Source organism: Panthera leo, chromosome B3 (assembly GCF_018350215.1).
Source record: "Panthera leo isolate Ple1 chromosome B3, P.leo_Ple1_pat1.1, whole genome shotgun sequence".
NCBI lineage: Eukaryota > Metazoa > Chordata > Mammalia > Carnivora > Felidae > Panthera > Panthera leo.
This window is the reverse complement of record NC_056684.1, coordinates 117,268,519-117,293,987: the sequence shown is the minus strand read 5'-3', so window position 1 is coordinate 117,293,987 and position 25,469 is coordinate 117,268,519. Positions and strand designations below refer to the sequence as shown.

At 52.7% G+C, this 25,469-nt stretch overlaps 1 protein-coding gene across 4 annotated transcripts in view; it reads left to right on the top strand.

The window, feature by feature from the left end:
* Positions 1-4,260, top strand: part of DPF3 (double PHD fingers 3) — a 248,662-nt gene extending 244,402 nt beyond the window's left edge. For 3 of the 4 annotated variants that reach the window (XM_042943682.1, XM_042943681.1, XM_042943679.1), the window contains exon 10: positions 3,203-3,439. In XM_042943682.1, the coding sequence (XP_042799616.1) occupies positions 3,203-3,367 (165 nt within the window). In that variant the 3' untranslated portion in view covers positions 3,368-3,439. Of the gene's footprint in view, positions 1-3,202; positions 3,440-3,804 lie in introns of those variants that run through there. The other variant, XM_042943680.1, reaches the window with a different exon arrangement.
* Positions 4,261-25,469: the final 21,209 nt, after the last annotated feature.

Below are 25,469 nucleotides of genomic sequence, written 5' to 3'. Positions count from 1 at the left end.
TTTCTGTGTGGTTATGCCATCAACTCATACATAATTAGATTCACTTGTTTCATTTTTCTTTTATTTTTAGAGAAATTACAGTGTGAATTTTGTTTTGTGACTATGCAAAATATTTACTGGTTCCAGAATCGAGTCTATTAAAACAAACAGGATATTCAAGAAAATCTGTCTTCTATTCCTACTCTTTCACACTATTCCCTCACTCTGCTCATAGGTGGCCATTTAAAAAAAATTATGGCTTATCTTTCCTTTCTACTTAAATATAACATTATATGCATATATGTATGAAGTTGTAAGAATTCATGTGTATGAACCCATACGCATAATGAATCCAGAAAAAAATGCATTTTCTTGGAAAATAGTAACAAACACACCTGTTTTCCTCACCTTGCTTTTTTACTGGATATCTTTGAGATTTCTCCACCACAGTATTTAGACATAATCTTCATTTCTTCCTACAGCTGCATAGTTCTTCATTAGTTAATTCAAACAGTCTCTTGTTGATAGACATTTGGGTTAGTTCTGGTCTTTGGCTTTACCAACAGTGTTAATACAGAGGTTTCTCATTGACTGTAGGAGAGGAATCAAGGGTGAGGCTGCTTGGGCAGTAGGGTACCTCTCACATAGTCAGGGATTTGCCATGCACATTCCAGACTAGGGTTCCCATTCTACTGGAACTATAGCCATTTTACTGGAACTGGTTCTCTGGTACTTGGGAGTAAGAGGTTCTTAAATTATGTTTTTCATGGGGGTTACCATGAGCTGGCCGATCTGGGTGGACCTGACAAGCAGTTATCCTGAAAAGCACATGGAAAAGAAGAGAATGTGGTACTAGACAATAATCAACCCATGAAAAATGTATTTAAATCTAGAGACACCTGGTTTCCCTTTGGGAAAGTCTAATCCACTGTATTCTACCTTCTTGTATTTCTTGTGTCAGCACTATAGTAGGAGTCATGTGTCTTAAAGACTTTAGTAATACTGTTTCTGACAAGTCTCTCCCTATTTTCTGTCCCCATCCTAACTTGTTCCTCCTTGTATTATTCCTAAATCATATTGTCATATAGCTTACTTCAGCTCCAAAATAATGGTGTACATTTTTTGGAGTAAACCACACCATCCTGGTTTTCATCCTAGCTCTCTGACTGCTGCCTTAGTCTCTTTTTTCTCTGCTTGTCCCTTAAAGTTGGTATTCCCAAGGGTCTGTTTTTGGCCTTTATCTCAGTAACCTTTTTTGAGTCCTTGATATTTCAGAAAATTCAATGAAAGCTATGGACTTACTCTTTTCTCCGAAAAATGTACATTTGTGCATATAATTTCAGATTTGTTCATATAATTCCAAGAAATTAATGGACACCCCTCCATGAGTTCAAGTTCAAGGACATCTGTAACATATCACACGGGCTTCCTCTCTTAGGACCTCCATTGTCGTCTTAATCACCAATGTCTCCCAAATCCATATCTCATGATCAGGCCTCTTTCCTGCTGTCCAGCTGCCTCCAGGGCATCTCCACTGCATGATCTGTGGACGTATATAACATATCTCTGGCTGAGGTTGCCTTCCATGTCCCACGTCTCTACTCTTCCGCCCACGTCTCAATGGGCGGTTGTATCATCTGGCCTGCCGACCAAGCCACAACCCAGTAATGTTCTTGATTTCTTCTTTATCATTTTCTACATCCAATCAATAACTTTCGAATGGGAACAGGACCCTTACCTTTTCCCCATGCCACAACCCTAGGTCAGAGTTCACCTCTCACCTGGATGGTGGTAGTGCATCCTAAGTGGTCTTTCAGCCTGCAGAACCAACCTCCTTCCACCCAGGTATCTATTCTTCCACAGCAGCTTGTGAGATCTTTCTAAATTCCATGCGTGACCAGTCACTCCTCTGTTGCTAACTCTTCAAAAGCTTCCCATTGCACCACTGAAAGGTGTTAGTATGATTTAAAAGAGAAAAAAAAAGTCTTTCATGATATCTCCTGCCTTATTGCTTGCTCACTGGGGTTTCCAAGTTCAATATCTACTTTTTCCAGGATCTCCATACTGAGGGGTGCCAGGGTGAGATTTGATACAAAACTTAGTTTTGCAAACGTCTTATAAGGCATCCAAGCAGGTCCAAAGAATAGAGCAGAGCTGAACCTGGATAATGGGGACCAGATCACAAACACGTCGCTACTGTGTGCCCGTTCTGAAGGAGATGTGGAGATGAGTTCAGACAAGGTTCTGCCCCAAGGGCCTGACGGTCTGTAAAGGAGAGGACAAAGGAGGCACATTCCAAAAGGAACTATTCCAGAAAACAATTGTGTGTACATGTCTACTCTACACCTGGCTTTGTGGCCTAAGGCAAAATGCAATTAAATGTCAGAGGGAACTGTGGGGATGCAAGAGGGGAGAGAGAACTTCCATTGGATGTAGATTAGTGACATCTCTGTAGAACAGAAGAGCTGGAAGACTTGAGGTGTGTAGGGAATGGTCCAGAAGAGCAGGGGTCAGGGGCTGGGAGAGTGTCCAGGAACAGGAGCAAAGGCGTATACTGTGTCTTTGGAAGTTAAACACAGCGTTAGAGGGTCCTGTTCTCACCTGGGCTCCAGCCTCCAGCCCCTGACGAGGCATTTGGGATCTGAAAGGTGGCATCACATCACATGCATTTCTCTATATTGGCATAATGAAATCCTGCAAAGGTTCTGAGGTGTCATAGATGTTACCATCAAGTATGGTTGTTGCCCATTTCACAGATGGAAAGGGTAAGGTTAAGAGGAATTCAATTAAAATTTTCAAACGTTTAAAGTTCTTTCTATGCACTAGGCAGTCACCATGGGGAACACAGAAATGCAATAAAGTGTTTTTCTGCCTTATGGAGACAGGGTTACTGGCTACAGGATTTCAGAAGAATAAGGAATCTCTTTAAGCTTGAATGTGAGGTGGTAGTCAAGGAAGGCTTCTTGGAGGAGGTATGATTGAGCAGAACCCTAAAGTGGGGGTAGGGTTTGCATAGTTGGGGTGGCAGAGGAGGAATTTCCAGGTATGGGCAGAGCACAAAGCATATTCAGGGGACAGGGAAGACTTCAAACGGGCCTGGAAAGGGGCATTCAGGAAGGTGGATCCGCACAGAATCGGCTGGAGGAGTAGGTGGGGGCCGGACGCTGGCCCTAAATAATTCACGCTCTCTCTCTTCCTCTCCACCTATTCTGTACTCCGCCAGGACCAGCTACTCTTCTGCGATGACTGTGACCGTGGCTATCACATGTACTGTTTAAATCCCCCGGTGGCTGAGCCCCCAGAAGGTAATGATGATGAGGTCGACAGTAGCCCCAACGGCTACTCCTACCGCTTCCTGAGCCCTCACTATGGTGCAGGCCTGTGCTGAGGCCTTTCCGTATCTTGTCTCATTTAATGATCACAGTCCTTTGAAGTAGGTACGGCCACGGCCATTGTACAGATGAGGACACCGAGGCATGGTTCCACCCCCAGAAATGACAACTTGGGGGCCAAGGAGACGTTTCCTGGACACGTGGCAGAAGTGGTGGGAGAGGAAGCCTCCCCGGGGAACTGGCCTAGACCTGGTGGCTGCCAAGGAATGAGGGGCTTTACAGCAGTTTAGCTGATGGCCTCCGAGCACTTAACTTTTCTGACCGGCACTTACCCTCTGCCGAGCTGCAGGCTCCGGCGCATTTTCAGGCCGGGGACTCAGTCTCTGAGCTGTGAAAGTCAAAAGAGAAACGGGGCTTGCAGGAGTTAGGGCCAAGGGGCGGGGCTTGAGGGTGCGAGAGCGGCTGCTGGTAACGCCATCTTGTTTTTTTGCAGGAAGCTGGAGCTGCCACCTGTGCTGGGAACTGCTCAAAGAAAAGGCCTCAGCCTTTGGCTGCCAAGCCTAGGGCCCCAGGTTGCTGGAGAGGCTGAGGCGGAGCCCAGCTCAAACCAGATCAAGCCCCCGCTCCCATGTATCCAGACAGACCAACTGTAAGGAAAACCTGTGGTCACAGAGGGCATGGCCACGTAGAACCAAGAGGGTGAGGTGTCTGCTTACCTCCTACACACAGGTTCCGGTACTTCAGCCGTTCCCTCCTTGTTTCTACCAGAAGGATCTTGCACTTTTGAAGAACATCCCTAGCCCCGGCCCTGTGGAACCCCCTCACATTTACCCCAGCACTGAGGCCCTCTCACTGGCTCCCATTTGAAGGGAAGCTTGTTTTGTGACCACCTATCCATCATTCACGTGTAGTTTGGTGTTTTCTATCTATTGTGTTCCAAGAAATCTTCACACAGCCTCCCGCCTCCTGCTTCGGCTCTTCATCCCGAACTCAGCAGAGGAACAAAGGGCTGTGGAGAAGTTGTTATTTATTACAAGCCTCCCTGGAAACTTCTAGACTCAGAGTCGGGAGGCCATCTTGACGATGAAAATCCTTTTTTGTTCCTTGGTCTCTGTGAAGAAAAAAAGCAGTTTTCTGGACCCCCAGCAGATAACTAGTGGTGTCTACAGCCAGGGTGGTCTCTTGATGGGGCTGGGGGGTGGGGAGGGTATTAGAAGTCTGAGGAGTGGGCAGACACATTGGGAGGAAAATTCTGAGGCCCCGCCACAGCCCGTCAGTATTTGTTATCCATCGGGAGTGGCTTTGCAAAGGATCAGGCTTTGCAGTTCCTTGACCTTCTCAAGGGCATCCTTGAGGTGAGACAAGCCACAGCCAATGGCAGGGGACATGCTAAGGCTCTGCCTCCCAGCCAGCCTGGGTCTGGAGCTTTCCCTGGGACTAAAGAGCCAGGAAAGTGTGTGCGGGCTGCCCAGAATCTAAACATTGATACAAAGGACTGCAGCTCTGAGCAACCTTTCAGTATTGATGTGGCACCACGAATTCCTTTTCCCAAGTAATTTCTTCCTTCCACCCCGTGTATGTTTGCTGCTGTCTCCTGATACCCGACTCTGGAGATTTCAGGATGGGGAAGAGATGATTGTCACCTAAACAAATAACCGGGTGTGGGGGTGGGGGGTGGATGTGATTATTTATGATCACGGTGGCAACGATACAGAATCCTCAGCTCAAGGGCTGCTCTTGTCCCCGAAGCTCCCCGGTACATGCTGGACTCTGGGTTTTTTTTTTTTTTTTTTTTTAATGTTTTGAGAAGAAAGAGGTGGGAGGCTGAGCTTCCGAGAAATCTGTGTTGGAAGTCAGCCCCGAGGGCTGGAGCGGATCGGGCTGTCTTTGAATCTCGGTAGCAGTGGCAACGGCAGCAGCACACAATAACTGACACATTTCTGGAAAAATCATTTGCCCAAAGGGCAGGTCTCGGTGAGTGGGACCCTCGCGCATGCTCAGTTTCCCTGAAATCAGCCCCATCTCTGTGGTCCGGCTGCGTACAACAAAGGCCGAGGTTATTTTTAGTCCTTCAGCTCCTGAAGAAGGCCCTGGAGACTTGGGCTAGTTGGGCCACTTCTGCCCGGCAGAAGTGTTCGCTCCGAAACTTGGCAAGAGCCTCCCTCCCGGGCTAATTGCTCTTGGCCAGTGGACCCGGACAGCCTGGCAGAGTGACCTGTGGCAGGAGATGGGGGTCACTCTCCTGCAGGGCCCCGTGGCCCGAGTGAGCTACGTGTATACATAATGATCTTGTTTAAAGGGTCCTGTCCAGATGGGATTTGCATCTTCCTCATAAGATACTTCCTTCCCCCTGCTGTTTGGTGAACCTGTTTTTGGATGCTGGAGGTCCAGGGAAGGTTTCAAAAGCTGCTGTGTTTTCACGTCATCTGTTACCCAGACGGGCCACACCAGAGGGGCAGATGTCCTCTCCCGAGTGCTCCGGCTCTCTGTCCTCCCACAAAAGCCAAAGTGGGGTGTCCTCAAAGGCTGACGATTGGTTTTGAAAATCACTTTGACTTAATTTTAGAAAAAAAAGTTGCCAGAATGTTCCCGAATGCCGCAGTGGCTTTCATGTTTAAAAAGGAAGTCCGAAACCCAAAAGTGTGGCCCTGCTACTTGACAGGTCCTCTTTGGAGTATGTGCGCACGTGTTCCCCACCTCAACACAGATGATGGGGTGGCCCTGTTCTACCTCCAGCCCCACCTGCTGCCCACGGAAGCTATGAGCAGGAAGTGAATCTTGCAAAGGCCAGGTGCTATAATCCTGCAGTGGAGGGACCGGGGAGTGCTCAGAGCTCTAGAAAGGACATTAGGAGGGTCCAGGGTTCCCTTCCCAGTTTCATGCCCTATAGGCTGGGTCCAACCTTGTCCTCTTTGGAGATCTCAGTTTCCCTATCTGGAAAGTGGGGATAGCAAAGCCAGCTCGTGGGATGGCACTTCTAGGGTACTGCAAGAAGACAGAATCTCCAGAGTCGCATTTATCACTTGCTGTATTGAAACAGAGAAAGTGGTGGTAAACTTCAAATTGGTCTTTCTTTGAGCCCCAGAGGACGAGCTAGAATCATGGGATACACGTTGATGATCAGGCTTTTAGTTTTGTCTTTGCTACTCAGTAGCTGTGTGGCCTTGGGCAAGTCACTTAACGTCTCTGAACCTGTTTGCTCACCTATGAAAAAGAGATAATAATACTTTCCCTGCCTGTTCCACAGTGACAATGGGAGACCTAAAAGGCATAATGTTATATAGATAACCACTGGAAAGCAGCGCTTTCCAAGGAGGGATCCGAAATGACTTGTATGCCCCCTTCTCGTGTGAATTAGCCAAGGTTAGATGCCTTCTCAGAATCTCCCTTTTGACCAAAATGGGTTTATGTTTTAGGGCGAGGCTGCCTGTGGTCAGGGCCAGTCGGCCGAAGCTGTGACAAGGAAACCGGGACCGTGCGTGGGTCTCCTGTTGGTGGGGGTGAGGGATTTACCCTGGGGTTGGGGATTTCAGAATGCAGATACTTGAGATACTCCTTTCTTCAAGATCATCGTGGCCTAGAAGGGGGCGCCGACTTCGGGAGAGGGCTGTAATTCAGTTCTGTGTGGCATTCGCTTAAACACTGGTTTAAAGCCCAGCTCTGCTACTTTCTAGCTGGTTGACCTTGGGCAAGTGACTTCGGCCTTCTGAGGTTCATTTTCCACATCTGGGAGGTAGGGATATGTGGCCTATCCAGCAGGGCTGTTGCAGGGATTAGCAGTTTTGCTGACGAAGATCCTGGCGCGGGGCCTGGCACGATGGAGGCCCCCACCCTGTGGCATCTCGTCACTGGATATACAGGCCACCAAGGGGAGATAATGATGCCCTTGGCGGCCGGCCAGATCCCTGGAACAGCCCGAGTGCCTTTGCTCCACTTCACCCTGATACCGTGGCTCTAGCTGGCCAGAGAGGAGGTGAGGCTACACGGTCCAAGCTGGAAGTTGAAACCCTGTGTTTCTGAAACACTGCTTATTGGGCCTGCAGCAAATCCAGCGCGGGCAACGGCGATGAGGAAATCCAGACAAGGCCTTGGTTAGGAGATTTACATCCTGATTTCCTTCTCACCCCCCCCACGGACTCAGAGCACCTGGAGCAGGATCCCAAGGCCTCCTGTCATTGATCCAGAGCCAGGTGGGAAGTCCAGGCAGGCGGCGAGGAGCGGTGGCTTCCCAGGGGGGCCAGCTCAGACGTGTGACTGGAAGTACGGTGTGTGAGCCGTGGGTGAGAAGGAGGGAGGCCAGATTCCTCCCGAGCTGGAGAAGATAACAGGTTTTAAGGTTGGGGGAGGGTTTGGATTTCACAGTGATGGTTTCACGATACCCTGGAGAGTTACACTCATGGTGCATTTTAGGCGTTGTGCTTTGAACACAGCACGAGATTCCTTTCGGCCCTCCCCTTTAAAAGTTCAGATATTTTAAGAAAGAAAAATGGGATGATTATTATTACTCTTCCTATTGGGGGCAAGTTCAGGAGACAGACCTGTGCTCTTGAAGAGAGACTGCTGGCAACTTCAGGCTTTAGACTCAGAGAAGAGGGGCCCCTGGTTTGCTCTCTGAGTCTGTGTTTGTGGGGGGGGGGGTGCAGGGAGGCCCAGGGACCACCTTTCCTGTCCCTGGGCCGGTTCTCAGCCTGTTACCAATGCGAGGACCCAGGCCCTCCCCTGCTGCCCACCACAGGCCCCTCCCTCCTCAGGATGTGCCTATGTCATCACACCCCAAGGAAATGGTGGCTCCCTGGGCCAGAGTCATGCTCACACTCCCAGGGAAGATGCCCAACGTGCCACACCGGGCTCCTTATCGGAGCTGTGCCTTGGCGTCTCCTGTGGTGGGTTCGTATCCCTGTAGTGGTGTCACCTGTAGAGAGGGAGGGGGGAAAGGGGCCTAGAGGAAGGAGGTGGGGAGGGTCAAAGGTCTTTCAGGTTCGGCAAAGCACAATGAAGGGAGGGGAGGGTCCTTGAGGAGGGGACCAGAAACCTGGTTTCCACTTAGAAGTCCCAGAGCTAAATGACTAGAGGGCCGGGGAGGCCCGAGTGCTGCCACCAGCTCGGGTGCCTTGAATGTGGGAGGACGAATGGAGCCCTTAGACACACGGACCGGGGGGGCTTCCTCTGAGCATCTCAGCAGCTGCTCCTGGGAAGGCCTGGCCCCCTCTCCATGCTCCTAGCCCAGGCTGCTGTGAAGAGACGCCCCAAAGGAAGCACCTCAGGAAGCGGGAATGGGGAGGGGTCTGGGCCTTGCCTGGACCTCATCCAGCTGGTCTCCCAGAATGAACAGGGGGCTCCCCGTGGGAGGGAAAAGATCTGGAAGTCGGTGGGTTCCCAGGGAAGGCTCTCTCTGGGCTCTGAGCAAGCCCTGGCTGTGTGTCCCTGCAGACAGCTGAGACCTGAGGTGACTCCCCGGGGTCCTGGGTGGCTGTGCTGCGGTGGGGACAACAGGAGTCAGAGGGTACAGGAATGCCCCTCGGTCAGTCTCTGTGTTCCCAGCTGCCTCCCTTTCTTTGCTCCGGTGCCTTGAAAGAGGGTCACTCCAGGGTTTCCCCCTCTTTGGCCCCACCAAGAGAAGGAAACATTTGTGCTGATGGTGACATTTCCCAGGGCAGGCCAGAGGAAGGCAGGAACCGGGACTGGCTGGCAGCCAGAACCCTCTTCGGCAGAGATATAAATACTAATAATGACCTCTAGCCCAGGCAGCGAGCAAAGTGGCCATTCAGGACGGCACCGACCCAGTCTGGCACATAAACACTGCTGCGGTGGGAAGAGGAGAGTGGGTGAACGGTCCCTGTAGGACACGGGGGAGGCCCTTGAGCCCCTCTATTTTCCCTCAGCAACATCCCCACGTTATATTTATGCCACTGCGTCCTGTCTGGCTGCCTCTCTGCATCTCTATTATTTCTACCAATGTTATTAATATTGATGATGAAAACAGGGACACACAAAAAACACACACCCTCCCTTAACAAACTAAAAGTGAACCTATGTGTGGCTCCAGGACAAGAGGGAGAACCTGTTTGTCCAAGGAGGGGGAGGGAGGGGGCGCTCTTTCCCTGAGGTCCAGCCAGGCCCACCCCTGCTTCCGGCCCCGGCACACCGCAGGGGGTGAGTCTTGTTCTTGGAGGGTCACTGGCCCATGGACTCTTTTCCCTCTTCCCTCACTCACCTCTGCGTCTCTGGGGGACACGTTTGGCAATGGTTGTGGACTCCATTCTGCTTTCTGTCAAAGGGATGCACAGATTTTATGGGCTGGAGTTGGGATTGTGGTTCTTATTGACTTTGCCCTTCCATGTTTACTCCCCCCACCCCACCGCACCCCAGACCTTGGTTCTCCTCTTGCAGGGCCTGCCTCCTCCCTTCCTGCCCTTGCCCCTCCCTGCCCTCCTGCCAAGCCAGATGCTGAAGGGTGGGATGGTGGCGGGAAGAAGCAGAAGAAAATATACCCCCTGCACATTTTCAACATGTAGTTGAAAAGGCCTAAATTAGGTACTAGGGGGAAAAAAAAGGAAAGACACATTGCGAGATAATATGTGAGTGAGAGCATGAAAATACAGCACGGTTATCTCGGAGCGGAGGGGGTGGCAGAGCAGGTGGCGGGAGAGGCGGGGTGGGGAGGCAGAGAGCCCTGGCTTCCCGACGCATCTGGTCCATCAGTGTGCCATTTGGGAAAGCAGGGAAGTCACGCCGTGGCAGTAAATGGTCAGATGCCCAGGGAGCCTTTGTGCCTTTGGCTGGGAAGAGGAGGGATGTCCATTCTGGCGGCTCGTCGTTTATCTGCCGCGTTTGCCCAGGGGGCATTCGTGCTCGGATGGAAGATGTGCACATTTCTTGCCCACCGTGAGGGATGGCCAGGCAGGCTGGTACGGGCTAAGACACTTGGCAGGGCACCCGTTCTGTGCAGGGCAGCCCACAAAGCCCTAGAGCGGCTGGGAAAAAACGAACCACATCCTGGCCCAGGCTTCGACCTGCTTTTCAGCTCTAAAATCACACTCGGTCTCAGCCCTCTGACCGCACGCCAGGTAGCGTACCATCAGGGAAGGTGTGTGCGTATCTAGGTCTCTTTCCTTGTGCTCATGCATATTCATCCACAGAAGAGGAGCAGGCTAAGTATCCAGTTGTTCCCACAGGAGGCCGTGCCTCCAAATGCTGCCTTGGCCTCCTGGGGTGGCGGGCAGGGAGGTGCAATTGGCAGGGCCCGATGAGAGCTGGACAGTGACACAACAGCCTTGCCCAGTCCCCACTGGAAAGAGCAGGGGGGCATGGTGGGAGGAGGGCCTCACGCTCAGACCGGGTGGACGCCCACGGAGACCCCCGCCAGCCTGTCTCGGCCTCCTGTGAGGTTCTGGCATGGCAGCGGGAGGCAGGCGTCGGGGAGAGGCCCGGCGTTGGAGGCGATTCCAGGAAACCCCCTCTGCCCACCTTTGGCCAGGTGCTCATCGGCTCCTGACTTCGTGCTTCACTGGACTCCCTGTTGTCTGAATTGACAGCATCAGGAATACACCATTTGTTCCATCCCCCCCTTTCCTCTGCACATGTGACAGCCGGATTTCAGCTGCTCACCGTTATTCCCCGAAGCAGCCGCACTGAGCTTGCTTTCAAGCTGGATGCCCGGGCTTGGGCGAAGGCACGTTATCTGCCCTCGCGTGGGCCTTAGCGCAGAGCTGGCCTAACGCAGCCTTCGGCCTCTCTGCTGGAGACGCCCTGAGAAGGCTCTTTGGGGACCCTGGCCAGCACACGGCTGTGAGCGGGCAGAATTTTGGGACCTCTGGCTTCCGTGATGCCTGGCTGTGGGGCTGGTTTTGAAGCGTTTGAGAACCTGAAATGCTCTCTGGGGTCTGACCCACGGCCCATGTGAAAGCCAGTGGTTTTTTTGAACCAAGCCTCCTTTGAATGACCCGGATTCCCCCCCCCGGTCTCCTGGGCTGGTGGCAGCAGAGTGGGGTGGGTCCTCTGACTTGGATCTGATCCAGGCCAGACTGGCCGCACCGCACCCAGGCGGAGGCCTCAGACTCTGAGCCCACTGGCCCCCTCAGCTGCATGCAGGATGGACCTGGGAGTGAGAGAGCTCTGCTGGCCCCGCGGGCTGAGCTCGGAGAGGGTCTTCCCTCCCACCTCCACGCAAGCAGTCTCTCAGGCTGCGAACACAGTCTGCTCACACGCCCTCCCAGCCGGATGCGGACACCCTGGGCCAATCAGGAAATGGACACCTGAAGGAGAGACTGGCCGGTCCGCGTCACAAGGCGCAATGGTGCAAAAGCCCGTCCTCAAGTAGGTCTGCCCCCCGCCCCCCCCTCCCCCCCGCCCTCCCACGATGCGTTTGGGCTGAGGGCGATCTTAAAGCCCGGTTTTGCGAACATTCCCTTTTGAGAGCCAAGAGATGGAGCGTCTCTGCCCAGAAGCCAAGAGAAGTGGCTTTTCCTCTTCCAGTCGCCTGATGCCCCACCGTGTTCCTTGCCAGGAGGAGGCTGGTTCTGGTGGCTGGGGGTGGGGGCTGCCGCCGCATATGAGCCCCTCGAATTACGGGTGGGCTGGGGTAGAAAGGGTGAAGGGGTCCCTTAGGAGGAGGTGCCTGCCCGAGTGCCGTGTGAGGAAGCTCATGCCTGTGCGGGTGCTGGGAAGGGCGTGGAAGCCGTCTGGTTGACTCAGAGTTGGAGAAGTCTGGGAAGGGGGTCAGTTTAAGTCCTCACTGCGCTGTCTCAGCTGGTGAGTAGACCCCGGGTGCCTCGCAGCCTCAGGAATTTATTGCCCCCAGGCTGCTTTGGCTGTATTTGCAAAGGGTACCCCTGGAAATGCGCCGGCGATCTCCTATTGCTGTATCTCCATGTACGTCTCTGGATGTGAAGACGTGATGCAAACCTGAGGTCACCTTCTCCCAGGTGGGGGCACAAGAGAGGGAAGCCCCTTTCCACGGTGCACCCCCATCATTCCAAAGTGCTTTCTTTTCTCTTGTACTCTCGCACCGCTCCCCACCTCAGCTCTTTCTGAAACTCGTAGCCATCAAAGAACGGCTGAGAGAGCTGGCCTTGGTGAGCTCTAATGAGATGCCTGCTAATGAGGGTCTTCCTTTTATGCTCCCTTGGACTCCCTCCTCCCCTCCCCCCCCCCCCCCCCCCCCCCCCCGCCCCGGACCTAAGGTTCCAGCATCACATTACCTTCCGCTGACTGGACAACTGAGGGGCTTTTCCTTGAGCTGCTTGGGTGCTTTGGAAAGTGTCCAGGACTGAGGCTGGCCCAGTTTCCGTGAGGTTAGAGAGAAGGGCTACCGGCTTAGGAAGTCGGATGTAATGGTCTGAGTGAGAGATCCCCACTGGCTCCTCTGAAAAGCAACCGCGGCAACAGACACATGAAATCTCCCACGCCCACCCCCTGACCCTTTTGGGTGTGACGTGATGTAGTGTCAGTGTGTAGGGGTGTGTGTGCCACTCTTCTCCTGTCTTCTGGGGTGCTCCTTTCCCCTGAGTGTCAAGTCCCCCCCTCTTCCGTGGCTCCCGAAGTGAAGAGTGCTGTGGTGTTTCTGCCCTCTCTTAGGGATGTATCGGGATCCCTCGTGTCTTGGTATTGGAGGTGAGGCCGTGCCACGCTTCCCACTGTCCTCAGGGGACGCGCAGGGTCTGGGACTTCCCAGACAGCTGGTGTATGTGACAGTCTCCAGGAGGATCTCCAGGTTGCAAACAGCCCACATCCCGATTTAGGCTCGCAGGAGGCAGAGGGGACTGCTTTGCTCAGGAAGGCTGCCTGGAGGGGCTCTCAGTGAACCAGGGCCCCTCCGTCTCTCCCTGCCTTTGCTTCTGTCCTGACCAGGTTCTGGGAGGAGGGCCTTGGAGAGGTCACCACCCGGAGCCAGCATAACGTGGGCATCAAGCAGTCTTGGGGACCCTGGACATCCCAGTCCCTCTGCGGAGCCCTTGCACGTTCACAAAGACTGAGTCACAGGCCCCGTCCCTTCTTTGCTGTGGTTAGTATCTTGTTCTGTGGTTGGTTAGCAGTGTTGATGACCTATGTAGCGAATCTTTTTTGTCTGCGATTTAGAGAATGTGTAAACAAATAAAAGGCTTTGAAACTCTTGGGAACGTTTGGTTATTTCCCCCCTCCCACCACCAACCCAGTCATCAACAAATCCACTGGAAACACACAGATCCTGTGGGAGTGGGGCCCTTTCACACCGGGGTGTACAGTGGGAAGACATATGTACGTGTGTGTGCGTGTGCTTGTGTGCATGTGCACGTATGTCAGGCTGCAGGGAAAGCCTGATGCCTACGTGTTTGCAAGGAGACCCCAGGAGCAACACGGGCCACGTCTCGGTTGTTGCTGGTGATGGAATTCTGACCCCCACAAGCTCCGAGGAAGCCTCGGTCCCTGCAGCTTTCGTGGGCACAGCAGACAAACACAACCTACAGCTTCACCTGAGAAGAGCCCTCTGAGAGGCCCGGGCATCGGGAGAGAACCCCCTGGAACTTCCGGGGGAGGATGGGTTGGACGATTCACAGATGACTCAGGGCTGAGGTAAGGGGACGTGGTGGGGGAAAGAGAGACCTCAGGCTCAGGACCATCTAGAAGAGCCAGCTGAGTCACCACCCCTCCCCTCTCAGGTCAGAAATGGCCTTCCATAAAAGGCAGTGGGATGGCCACCCTGAGCCAGGAGCAAGAGGGCCTGTAGAAGACACATCTGCCCTGAGACCCTCCGGAGCTTAGCAACCACCTTAAAGGAGCAGCGGGACCCCCGACCCACACGGCCAGTGTTTTCCTGAGGCCGTGAGCCAGGAGTCAGTCTTCTGAAACCACATTTAAGAAAAATCAGCAAATAAAGCCTGTCCCATGGGGCAGGCGCGTGCAGCCGAGAAGACAAGGCCCCACCCCTCACAGGGCTTGCAAGCCAGACAAGTAATAACATAGGAACTGGGGGCAGTTGGGAAATGGGGGCGCTGGAACCCAAGCAGGGACTTCTGTCTCAGTCGGTCAGTGGGCTTTTAGTTGGAATTGACTGGGGGCTTTCCAGTAGGACATGGCTGGCCGTGGGGCTGGGTAGGCGCTCCCCTGTTCTCCGCTAAGTGTGGGTGTTAGTGCAGAGGTCCCCGCGTGCCTTCAGCCTCTCCTCTCCAAGCTTAACATGGGGCGGTTACTTGTGGCACAGGGGCCAGTGATGTGGCTGCAGACGAGCGCCAGCCAGCAGGTTGTCGAGGCATCTCTGCCGAGTGATGTCCCCACGCAGGGGCCAGAGCGGAAAGGTAGACCCTTCGCCCGGAGTGAGACGTTGCACCATTCATGCCAGCAGCAGGGGGCGGGGTATAGGCTCAGGACAAAGTCCAGCAGGAGAAGGCACAGGCAGCCACGCACAGGCCTTTTGTCTGCAGGGACGGGGGTGAGGTTTCCACTTTGACCCCAGCTTTGCATCCCGGTTGCTGAGCGAGGCGTGTGGTCAGCTGGGCCTGGGAGAGTTCTCTAATACAGCCCGGAGACTGATGTAGCTCTAGGGAGTCACAGGGATAGTGGAGGGAGGGGGAAAGTGGGGGGACCCTCCTTGTGTTCAAGCCAAGTCAGAGCAGAGTGGATTTCTTCGGTTCTTTCCTCGGCGGGGGAGGACAAAGCATGGGACGGGGGTGGGATGGGGTAGGGGATTAAGAAGAAGGGATCAAGGGGCGAACACCCCATGTTAGAGAGAGCCTAAGGGTGTGGCATTGTGGGAGAGACATATGTGGTTTCCCCTTCTTGGAGCAGAGAGGACACTGGGAGAGGAGTCAGCAGCTCTAGGTCCTGCCTTGTCTAGTTGGGTGACGTTTGACTTTTGTAGACCCAGGCATGAACTTCTATAAACTCGGGCAGGTTCGGGTAAGGAGCCACCTACCGGATCAGGTGGATATGCACACGTGCACCCATATCCATCCTTCGCCCCACAGCTTAGGCCCACCTGCCTGTGTCCCAGGTCCTCTGGGGTGCCTGGCAAAGCCTGTCTCCATGCAGTCCCGCGGAACGGTAGGCATCATTCCGGACACAATGAAGCCAGAGGGTTACGTTGTTCCACAACACTCGTTTTCCAGGTGAATGCTGCAGAGGCCTAGGCTTCCGGGAGGGTCTTTGGGGGTGTCGTGGGCCCTCGGAGGGCAGGGGTGGGAAAAAAAACTTTCTGAGTCCCAACCTTCAACTCAAGCCGTTGACCAGCCCAACTGATTTCATCTATTTCGTATGTTGCTGGTTGTGCTGCTTTAAAAAATCCCCAAATTTGAAAGCATCTTTGGGGCCCGAAGGGTGTCCCCTGAGGCTGCAGCAGGCAGTGTGATGAGAGGAGACCATCGTGGAACCGTGACCCTTGGCCAAGTACAGTTAGATAGGGTCTCTGCTCCCAGCTTTCCCCAAAGGGGGCCTGACCGCCCCCCCCCCTCCCAACCGGGGGCTTCTCCTTTGGGTTCCTCTTAAGCGGAAGCAGAGGAACATCCGTGTCAGGACCAGGAGGCTTCACCTCCTCCTCTCTTGGGGGTCCCCGCGGCCTGCAGCAGCCACTGCCCTCCCTCCCCCCCACTCTCCACCCCGCCCTGGCCTACCTGGTGCTCTGCTTTCTGCTGTCACCTCCTTTCCTAAGCCCCAGCCCTGAGTGCTTTTGCAGGGGCCAGAACAACAGTGTGCTCCCCAGGCGGGTGGGTTGAGAATGTTCGGGCTAAACTTGAGGTAATTAGCATTGTTAATGCTCGTTCTGTGATATCACAGCTGTGAGCCTCATTAAAGTGCTCTCCTGGGGGAGGCGAGCCGAGATTCAGGTGTCAGCTCCGCTCTGCACAGCGCCCGCCTGCCATCGCCAAGCCTCATTCGGGGGCCCATTGGCTCCCAGCCCTCCTGGCCCCCCCACCTCCCTCTCTGCTGGCATCTGGCCCCCCCCCCCCCTTCAGCTGGGCCTGGCTCCTCCCGCCTCTCCCTGTGGAAAGCTTCTCCCTTCCCCCCAAGGGAAGGAAGGGGAGCATCAGGGAGCGGGGGACCGCTGCTGTCCTCTCAGCTTTGAAAGCAAGGGTGCTCCCCTGGCAGGTGGCAGGGAACCGAGCCGGTCCTCCCCGCACTGGGCACTGGGGCTTTTTATCCAGGGCTGTTCCTTCCTCCTCTTTCCACCTTTGCAGAGAAAACCTAGAGTCTGGCGCCCGCCCCTCCCCTCCTGTCGAGGCCCCTCCTCAGAAAGAAACCCCAGTCCCTCCGGTTTTAATTTCTGAGATTCCTGATGGCTGGGAAGGGAGGCAGGGGACAGACTATTTGCCAAACAGAGAAATATGAAACGCTCTTCCACCCCCTTGAAACCTTGAGGAAAATAACGCTAGACTCACCAGGGACTAAACACAGGCTCAACCCCAAACAGAGGCAAAACACAACTCCAGAGAGCCGCCCTGGGCGTCTCGGGGTGCTGAGGAGGGCCGGGCGGTCGCTCCTTTCTGCTCCCCTTCCTCCCCTGGGTCCTCTGTGTCCGCAGAGGGGCTCGGAGGGGTCACCTAAGACATTTTTAATGAGCATAACTTTACCATCTCTTAGGAGCTATAGGCTTGAAGGATACAGAGTTCCATAGCAACGTTAGGACCTCTCAGTGGGAGCAAGGGGTCAGCTGAGGGGACTAACACGTACACAAGTGACTTGAATTCAGGATGAGGTGACAGGTATGGTCCTGAATGTATACTGTGGGGGAGAACATACTCAGAAGAGCTAGGCTCCTTGGAGCAGAACACCCAGGGATGCGTGGGACTTCCACAGCAGGGATGTGCAATTCGGGAGCGGCTTTCCAAGCAGCGAGGGAAATGAGAGCAAAGGCCTCCTTTAATCTAGGGACGCTGGGCTGGCCTGGGACCGCTGTCTTAGGCACTGGGATCCACACTGCCTCCCAGATCTGGGGTAAACTCTTCCACAGGGCCCTACTTACCATCATGGCTGCACAGAGGACCTCTTCTGAAGCTGAGAGCTGGTGCTGGAGGCTCTCAGAGTTCTTAACCTGTAGGAGATGAGCCTGAGGTTTTTCGGCAACTGTCCTGCCATTTTGTTTGACGTGTGGGCTTGGATCCTTGCACCCCTCACTCCTTCTCCGCACGCTTTGCACATCCTCTCATAGGACAGCTCCTTAAGCCGTTCTCAGCCCTTGGGCCTCAGTCTGGCTCCTTTTTAGGGTGGTTTTCACAATCTTCATTTCACACAACTACTCAGAACTTCTCCAACCCTCCATTCTGTCTTTTGTCAATGTGTCTGAGTTGTGTCCTGTCTAGAAGGCCACCATCCACGCTCCATGCTCCCACCCTCTTGTGCTTCTATTCCCTCCACGTACAGATTTAAGGCTCAACTCAGCCCTCTCTCCTCATGGAAACTTTTCTGACTTGCCCAAGGAGGAGCTGCTATGGAGACCCCATTATGTTTGGTACATATCTCTTTCCTAGTACCTGGCACTCCCTGCTCCATTTGCCAGCTTTCGTGCTGGCCTCCCCCATGAGACTGAGCTCTTGGAGGGCATAGACTATGCCTTGTTCACTGTTGGATCCCAGCTTCCCTGTACATGTTTAATAATCGGATGGATGGATGGATGATGGTTGGATAGATGGATGGATGCGTTATATGAGTGAGTGAGTGAGTGGTTGAATGAATGAATGAATGAATGAACAAATTAGAGGAAACAGGTGGGACGTAGAGCACAGTCTGCCTTACAGAAATAGGTCTTCCCCCCCCCCCCCCCGGGGCAAGGCCCTGGCCAAATCAGCAGCAGGTCCTACACTGTGGGTCCTGGCCCCTGTGGGGGAGGTGGCTCTGTTAGGTGGGAAGGACTGGGTGGCCAGGCCTTTACCCATCCATCTGTCTCTGCTGGATTACTACAGCCCACTTAAAATCTGAATCCTTCAGGTACCATTGCCTTAGTAACAGGATCTCTATGAAGTGGGCCACCCTGTGTTCTTAAACGAAATCCACTCTGCACTTAAAGAAATAGTAAATTATGAAAATGATTTCCATGCCTCTCTGGGGCACAAAGGCCCGCATTCTCCTCAAAGAGCTCATAAAGGACCCTGAAAAAAATACAGTATTAGATGAGTCCCTAAACAGACAACCAGAGGCTAAAGCCCTTTGTAAAGAGCACCTAAAAGTACAGGGTTTAAAATTGGTGGTTTATAACTATGTGTTGATTTTAAAGGGCTAGGTAAGAATCTAGGCCCATCTTCTTCCAGCCAGGATCTAACTTTGGAGGGGATGAAATGAAGCCTCTGGGGTGATCTTTTAGATGTGCTTTTGTTGTGCCATAAAATCATTAGCTTTCCTCTAGTTACGCCATTTAAAGAATATACATCGTACTCCTGTATGCTTTTCATTATGTCTTGCGGCCAAAATTATTGCCCGTGGGAATACAGTTTCAATAATGGAAGACAGTTAGAAAATACATTTCAATTATAAATGTCACCGGACTCTCACACTCAGGGACCTATTTGTTGACTGGAAGAAAAAGCCCCGGGAAAACTCATCCCGGTCTCAGTGCACACTGTGAGGCTGCTGGTGGAGGGGGCTTTGGGGCCCTGAGAAGGCTTGGGGGGAGGACTAGAGCTGCCCTTCATGGTGACTGTTGGTCAGCATGCTACATGACCTCCAGGAGCCTCAGCTGCCTCATCTGTAACACAAGGAAAAGGGGACCCATTTTGCAGAGTAGCTGCGAAGATTCAAGGCAGTCACATGGGTATAGTCCTGGCACATACGGTTGGTTCTCCCTCGGTCTCCTCTTACCACCCTCTCTCCCACCATTTAATGGCAGATGCGACAATAGCTTCGATCTAGAAGAAAGGGTGAGTGAGATCCTGCCCTCAAGACAGGATGAGTTCCCTTGAGACCTTCAGGCACCGTAGGGCCAAGGAAAGTATAGCAGTTGGCAATCAGAGAGATGTGGCTTTGCCTCTTCGTCTCTCAATAGAGATAATTACATCTGCCTTATATCTTGCCTCTGTAGGAAGATTGAGACAACTCAGGTAAAGCTCTTGGCCCTGTACCTGGCACATGATAGGTGTCCGCTAAATAGTTGTATGGCCTTATGTTGTTGAGTTCATCCTCAGAAACTAGGGGAACAGGGGGCGCCTGGGTGACTCAGTCAGTTGAGTGACTCTTGGTTTCAGCTCAGGTCATGATCTCATGGTTGTGAGTTTGAGCCCTGTGTTGGGCCCTGCACTGAGCATGAAGTCTGCTTCGGATTCTCTCTCTCTCTCTCTCTCTCTCTCTCTCTCACACACACACACACACACACACACACTCTCTCTCTCTCTCTCTCTCTCCATCCCTCTCCCCAGATCCTGCTCTCTCTCAAATAATAAATAAATAAATAAAAAAGAAATGAGGGGAACATGGCAAAGGTCACAATAGCTGTCAGATAACAAGAGTTCAGCGGGGAAAGCACTTCCAACTGGAGAGAAAGCTAGGAAGGCTTCAGAGAGGAGGTGGCATTTTGGCTAATTTAGACATTAGGTGATGGCAGGAGCTGGGAGAGAGAGACAATTCCAGGCACATGTGTGGAGGCCAGAAAATGTGGCTAGTAGTTCAGACTGGCCAGTGTGGACAGGAGTTTCAGGAGCTGAGGCAGAAATGCCTGGGGCCGGGGTCTGACCTGGAAAGCCTTCAGTGAGGGGACAGAGTTGGGAACTTCCTGGGGAGAGCTGCGAAAGGTTCCTGAGTAGAGGAGGTGTTGTGAACTGTGCTGAGCAGGCTGGATCTGAGGACCAGGGCCCTGTCGCGTAGGGCCTGCCGATAATTTCAGGAGGACAGACTGGCTGGGCCAAGGCCAGGTGCCAAGGGTGTGTGGGCAGGTGCACTACAGACTGCAGCTCCCAGGCCAGGGGCTTTGGGGCTGAGAAGGGGGACCGGAGGCTGCAACCTGTTTGCTCTCTATCCTGTCCACTGAGGGACGTACTTCCCTCTTCACTTCCTTCCCAGGGGAGGGGGTGGGGTGTGTGCTGGGGCCCAACCCTCCTGTGACTCGTCTGGCATTTCCAGTCCAGGGCATGAAGGGGGGTGCAGCTAGCATGAAGTGGAGAGGCTGGGCCCAGGGGCCTAGACTAGAACTTGAGCAGAGACAAGACCCCTGGAGAGCCTTTCTCTAGTCCATGGACGGGCTTCCACCTGGTCCGTAAAATTTTATGTGGTGTGTGTGTGTGTGTGTGTGTGTGTGCGTGCCTGGCTCTCTTCAGATTCTCAGAGGGATCTGTGACATCCCCAATGTTGAAACACCTCCTTGTCAGTATAATCCCTTCATTTTCCAAACGAAGAAACTAAGGCCTGGAGAGGGAGAATGACTCACTGAGTCCCACAACTAGTTAACCCCCATCCAGAGCAAACTACCTTTTCTTCTGAAAAGGATGTCTTGTCAGGAGAGCAGGGGTGCTGGGAGCTGGCCCAGGACTGGAAACAGAGAGGAGAGAGGGACTGGGGGAGGGGAGGAAAGGAAAGCCCAGAATTGCCCAGGGATTAACCATCTGTGTGTTCTGTAGGGGCTGGTCCCCCCAGGATACCTGATCCCCTTCTCCAGGTATTGTTCAAGTACTTTCCCAGGGATGGACTGGGCTGGGCTGGCAAGTGGGGTGGGGCAGGAGGGGGAAGGAAGAGGGAGAGATAGCAGGGAAAGAGAGAGAGAGAGAGAGAGTGCAGGGGTAAGCTTCGGGACCTAGAATACAAGATGGGCCAGCCCTCCTTGGCTGCCCTCAGAGGGGAGTCCGCTAGGCATAGGTAGTCCTCCCAAGGCCTTGGGGCCCAGATGGATGTGGAGGGAGGCTGAGAGCCTCCAGCAGGATTTTCCTCAGGACAGATCCACAAATACGAACTTGAGGGCTGAGTGTCTGTTAACCCACAGGTTTGTGGCTGCCCTTGGGTCTTTCCAATAGTTTAAAATCCTTTTTCATGGGGCACTTGGGTGGCTCAGTCAGTTAAGCTTCTGACTCTTGGTTTTGGCTCAGGTCATGATCTCATGGCTCATGGATTCGAGCCTAGCATTGGGTTTAGGCCTGTCAGTATGGAGCCTTCTTGGGATTCTGTCTGTCTGTCTGTCTGTCTCTGTCCCTCCACCCGCTCTCTCTCAAGATAAGTAAATAAAGGAAACTGAAAAAAAAATTGTTTTTCGTTCCCCCCAGCCCCGCCTTACCTACTCCTCAGCAGCCATTCCTGGCTTTGAAATCATAGACCTGGCAGCAGGAAGGGACCTTAGGGACCAGTGAGCCTCATGGTTTTCAAAATGTACCGTGATGAGCCTCAGGGGCTCTACAAGATGAACAGGTGGGGGAAAGGCTGACGGACACCCCCTCCCCTCCCAGAGCTGTGGCAACCAGGCCGCACAGCTTGACTGCTTGGCAGTCCATCTAAGATGTTGCTGTGGAAGGAGTTCTTTGGCTAAAGGCATGACTCTAGGCTTCCTGCCTCACCTTCAAATGTATAGAAGGAGAAACTGAGGCTGAGACTTGCTTGGGGTGATAGGGAGTCCAGTGGCTGAGCTGGGTTTCAGGTCAGGCTTCCCAACCCCCAGGCCAATTGCCTAGTCTCTTCTTTCTCCCCGGGCTCAGTGAGGAAAGGGAAGGCCTTGCAGAGAGGGATGGGCGGTGCCGAGGCCAGGGAAAGGGAGATGTGGGAGCCCCAGAAAGGTGCAGCTCTTCAAAGCATGGGGAAGTCCTCCCCACGGCCCTCCTGCTAAAATCCTGGGTCTTGGGCCTGGCCTTCTGTTCCTGCCCAGCAGGGAAACAGCTGCCGGGTGGGGTGAGGGGCGGCCCGGGCGAGGGAGACCCCAGTTTCACACTCTGGGGGCTTAAGCTCTTTGCCCCTCCAGCACAGGGGTGTTGGGATGACTCTGTGTCAGCTGGGTGGGCGACTCTGGCGAGCCCGTCTCTCTCTTTCTTCCAAGGCTGAGTAGACAGCTGGAAGCAGGCCCCAGCCGCTGAGCGGAGCGCTCCAAGCAGAGGTGGCTTCTGGACAGCTGTGGAAGGCCTCATTTGCATACATGCAAATGAGGGCCTGGCTCCTCTCTTTCCCAGCATCATCCAGGCAGACCCAGGTGCTGTTGGAAGAGACCCAGATCCCGGAACAAAATTAGCCTCTTGAATGGGTTTTTGGGTCTCCCGGTGTGAGATTTCCTTTGAACTCCTTCCCAAACCCTGGGAACCTTCCCAGTCCCCAAGTCTACCTCCCTTCCAGTCATATTAGCTCCTCAAACCCTAGGAGTTAGAGCAGAAGGCAAAGATTTGGAGGCAGCCAGGGGCAGAGGGCAGGGTTCCACCCAAGCAGCCAAGAGGCTCTAGGCGCTTGTCCTGTCTCTGCTACTGTTTCAGTGTTACCCGGGGTGAACCACCTAACCTCTTGGAACCACAGTGTCCCCAGTGGGTAAACAAAGACAGGGGCTGAAGGTCCCTTCTAGCTCCAACAGTCTGCCAATGTTTGTGAACACCTGTGCATTAAAACTCTGTGTTTGTAAATAACAGCTATCAATTCAAGGCCACTAAATTGAAACAGGGGGATGAGGACACAAGGGTGTCTCAAAAGGGCAACAGGGTGGGTTCAGAAGGGGAGGGTGGAGAGCTGTCTGGCCCCTCCATCTCTTCTTTCAGCTCCTTTCTGGGCAACTGCTTTCATCCTCTCTCTCTTAAGACGTATTTCTCTGTTCTTCTGTGCACACAGTAAAATACGAACGTCCTATGACACCAAGTCCAGGGACAGTGACCCACAGAGACTGAGACAAATGTCTCACAGGGGTCTGGTTTCAGATTCCTGGTAGAGAACACCTATTTGGCTTGGCTTGAGTCAGGTGATCACCGCTGGTCCAATCAGCCATGGTCAGGAGGTCAGGGGCAGAGAAAAGAAACATGGCTGCCCGAAGCCCACAGTGTGACACCAGGGGAAGGTTTCCAGGTCCTGGGAAGACACCCAAGGAGGGTCTGCTACATCCTACATAGTGTAAGGTGCTGCATTATGGTGCGGGCTACAGAGCCTTTACAATGAGATTGACACTGGGCTAACATATTTTGTACAAGATTCAACAAACCAATGAATTAGATGCTACTATTAACACATCTAATCCTTATAACTCTCCCTCAAGGTGGTTTCCATTATTCTACCCACTTTATAGATGGGGAACCCGAGGGCTGGTGAGGTGAAGGGACTTGTCTAAGATCAAGCAGCTAATACCCAGCTGAGCTGAGATTCTTATCTGAGTCTCTCTGAACATCAGATTTATCTTCTCTAAAGTAGTAACTTCTATTTAGGAGGATTCTTGTGAAGAATAAGTGATGGACGGCGTGGCAAGTGTTTAGCGGAGTGCTTGGCATGTAGTAACCACTTATTTAGGATGAAGTGGCCCTTTGGTCTATACTTGAAGCCCTTTAGGAACAGGAAATGCAGTATCTTCCTTCAATAGAAGGCAGTTTTCCTAGGCACTCCTGACTATTGAAAAGGTCTTATTTCCTGAACTTTTAGACGGGACTGAAATTGGACTCTCAGTAACTTCTAGCTACTGGTCCTAACCCTACCAGTTAGCAGCTGCAGTAGGCAGAATCTTGGCACCTGAAAGATGTCCACGTCCTTGTCCTCAGCATATGTTATGTTGCCTGACAAGGGGGCATTAAGGTTGCAGACGGAATCAAGGGTGCTAATCAGCTGACCTTAAAATAGGGAGATTCATCTGGATTATACAGATGGGTCCAACATAATCACAAGGGTCCTTTAAGATAGAGGAAGGAGACAGAAGAGTCAGCTTCAGAGTCAGGTGATGTGACAAGGTCTAGACCCACCATTGTTGGCTTTGAGGATGGAGGAAGGGGCCTTGAGTCAAGGAATATGACAGCCTCTAGAAACCGGAAAAGGCAAGACAGCAGATCCTCTCCTAGGCGCTATGTTTGTGATAGCAATGATTAAAAAAAAAAACAAAAAAACACCTAATACAGAGCCATTCCAAGCAAATCAGATGCTTCAAACCAGTACTCGTTTCCTTTGAGTGTCTTCTCCAGACTGTATAACCCTGGTTCCTTTGAGTGTTCCTCACACGCACGCTTTAAAGAGTGCAAACCATATAAGAACTAAGAAGAGACCCTTATATTTAGCATTATTGGCTCATTGGTGACTTTCCATAGTGGTAAACAACCCGCGCGGCACAGAATGGGTGAAGTGTAGGCTGCAAGGGTTTGCAGTGATGGCCGTGGTCATGGGGAAGAGTAAATGCGGGCATAATTTATCACGTCTCAACCCTTCTCAACACCCTGCTAAATATCAGAGTAACCTTTAAAGAAGGCAGAGACCATCAATTAAATAAACAGATGCCTTGATGGAGAATAGAAGTGTAAACACAGGCACCATTTCATAATTTACTGATGGCAAATCAGCCTTGTTCGCTAGGTAGGCTGTTCTCCATCTGCACAAAAGAAAAAGGAGGAAATCCATCAGAACAGGGTGAGGACCTTCATGAAGCCTGCTAGACAACAAAACAGATTACAGAAAAAGGTTTGACGTCTTCTTCCTGGGGTTACGATTTTTTTTAAATGAGAAGTTGCCTATGAATTTGTCTGGAATGATTCAGGCAATGCCTTTGGAGATGCAGGAGGACGGTTCACACCGCCTTTCAAGTCCAGCACCCAAAGGTTGTGATTTACGTCTGCACCTTCCCATTCATGATTAAACCATATACACAGGTTACTTAATATAGCTAGAAAAATACACTGAACCATGGTTCCAATGACCTGAGGATGTGTATGACATATTCAGCAAAACTGGGCCAGGGATTAATATTGCTAAGGTCAGTGTGGTCATTTTGGGCACACAGCGGGTAATCTTTCATGAAGGTTCACCACTCCTTGGTATCTTAGTTCATCTGTAATGGCCTGGCAGAGAGAGATGGTTATTAGCAAATAAAATGCACTTAGAGTCCCCCCATGAATCATTTATGGGCGATACCATGCTTAGCAAAGACCATGAAAATACGGCTGTTAAGGGCAACTCAGTCACTATTTCTGGATGGCTTTCAAGCATGACTACTGACCAGAGATATGGGCCTGGCCACACTGGAAAGATTTAAGCCTTCAGGTGGAAGATGTATGGACCGAGGCGAACTCAAGAGGGCAGCCAAGTCACCATGTGGTGATACCCATACTGTGAGGGCTTCCTCGCATG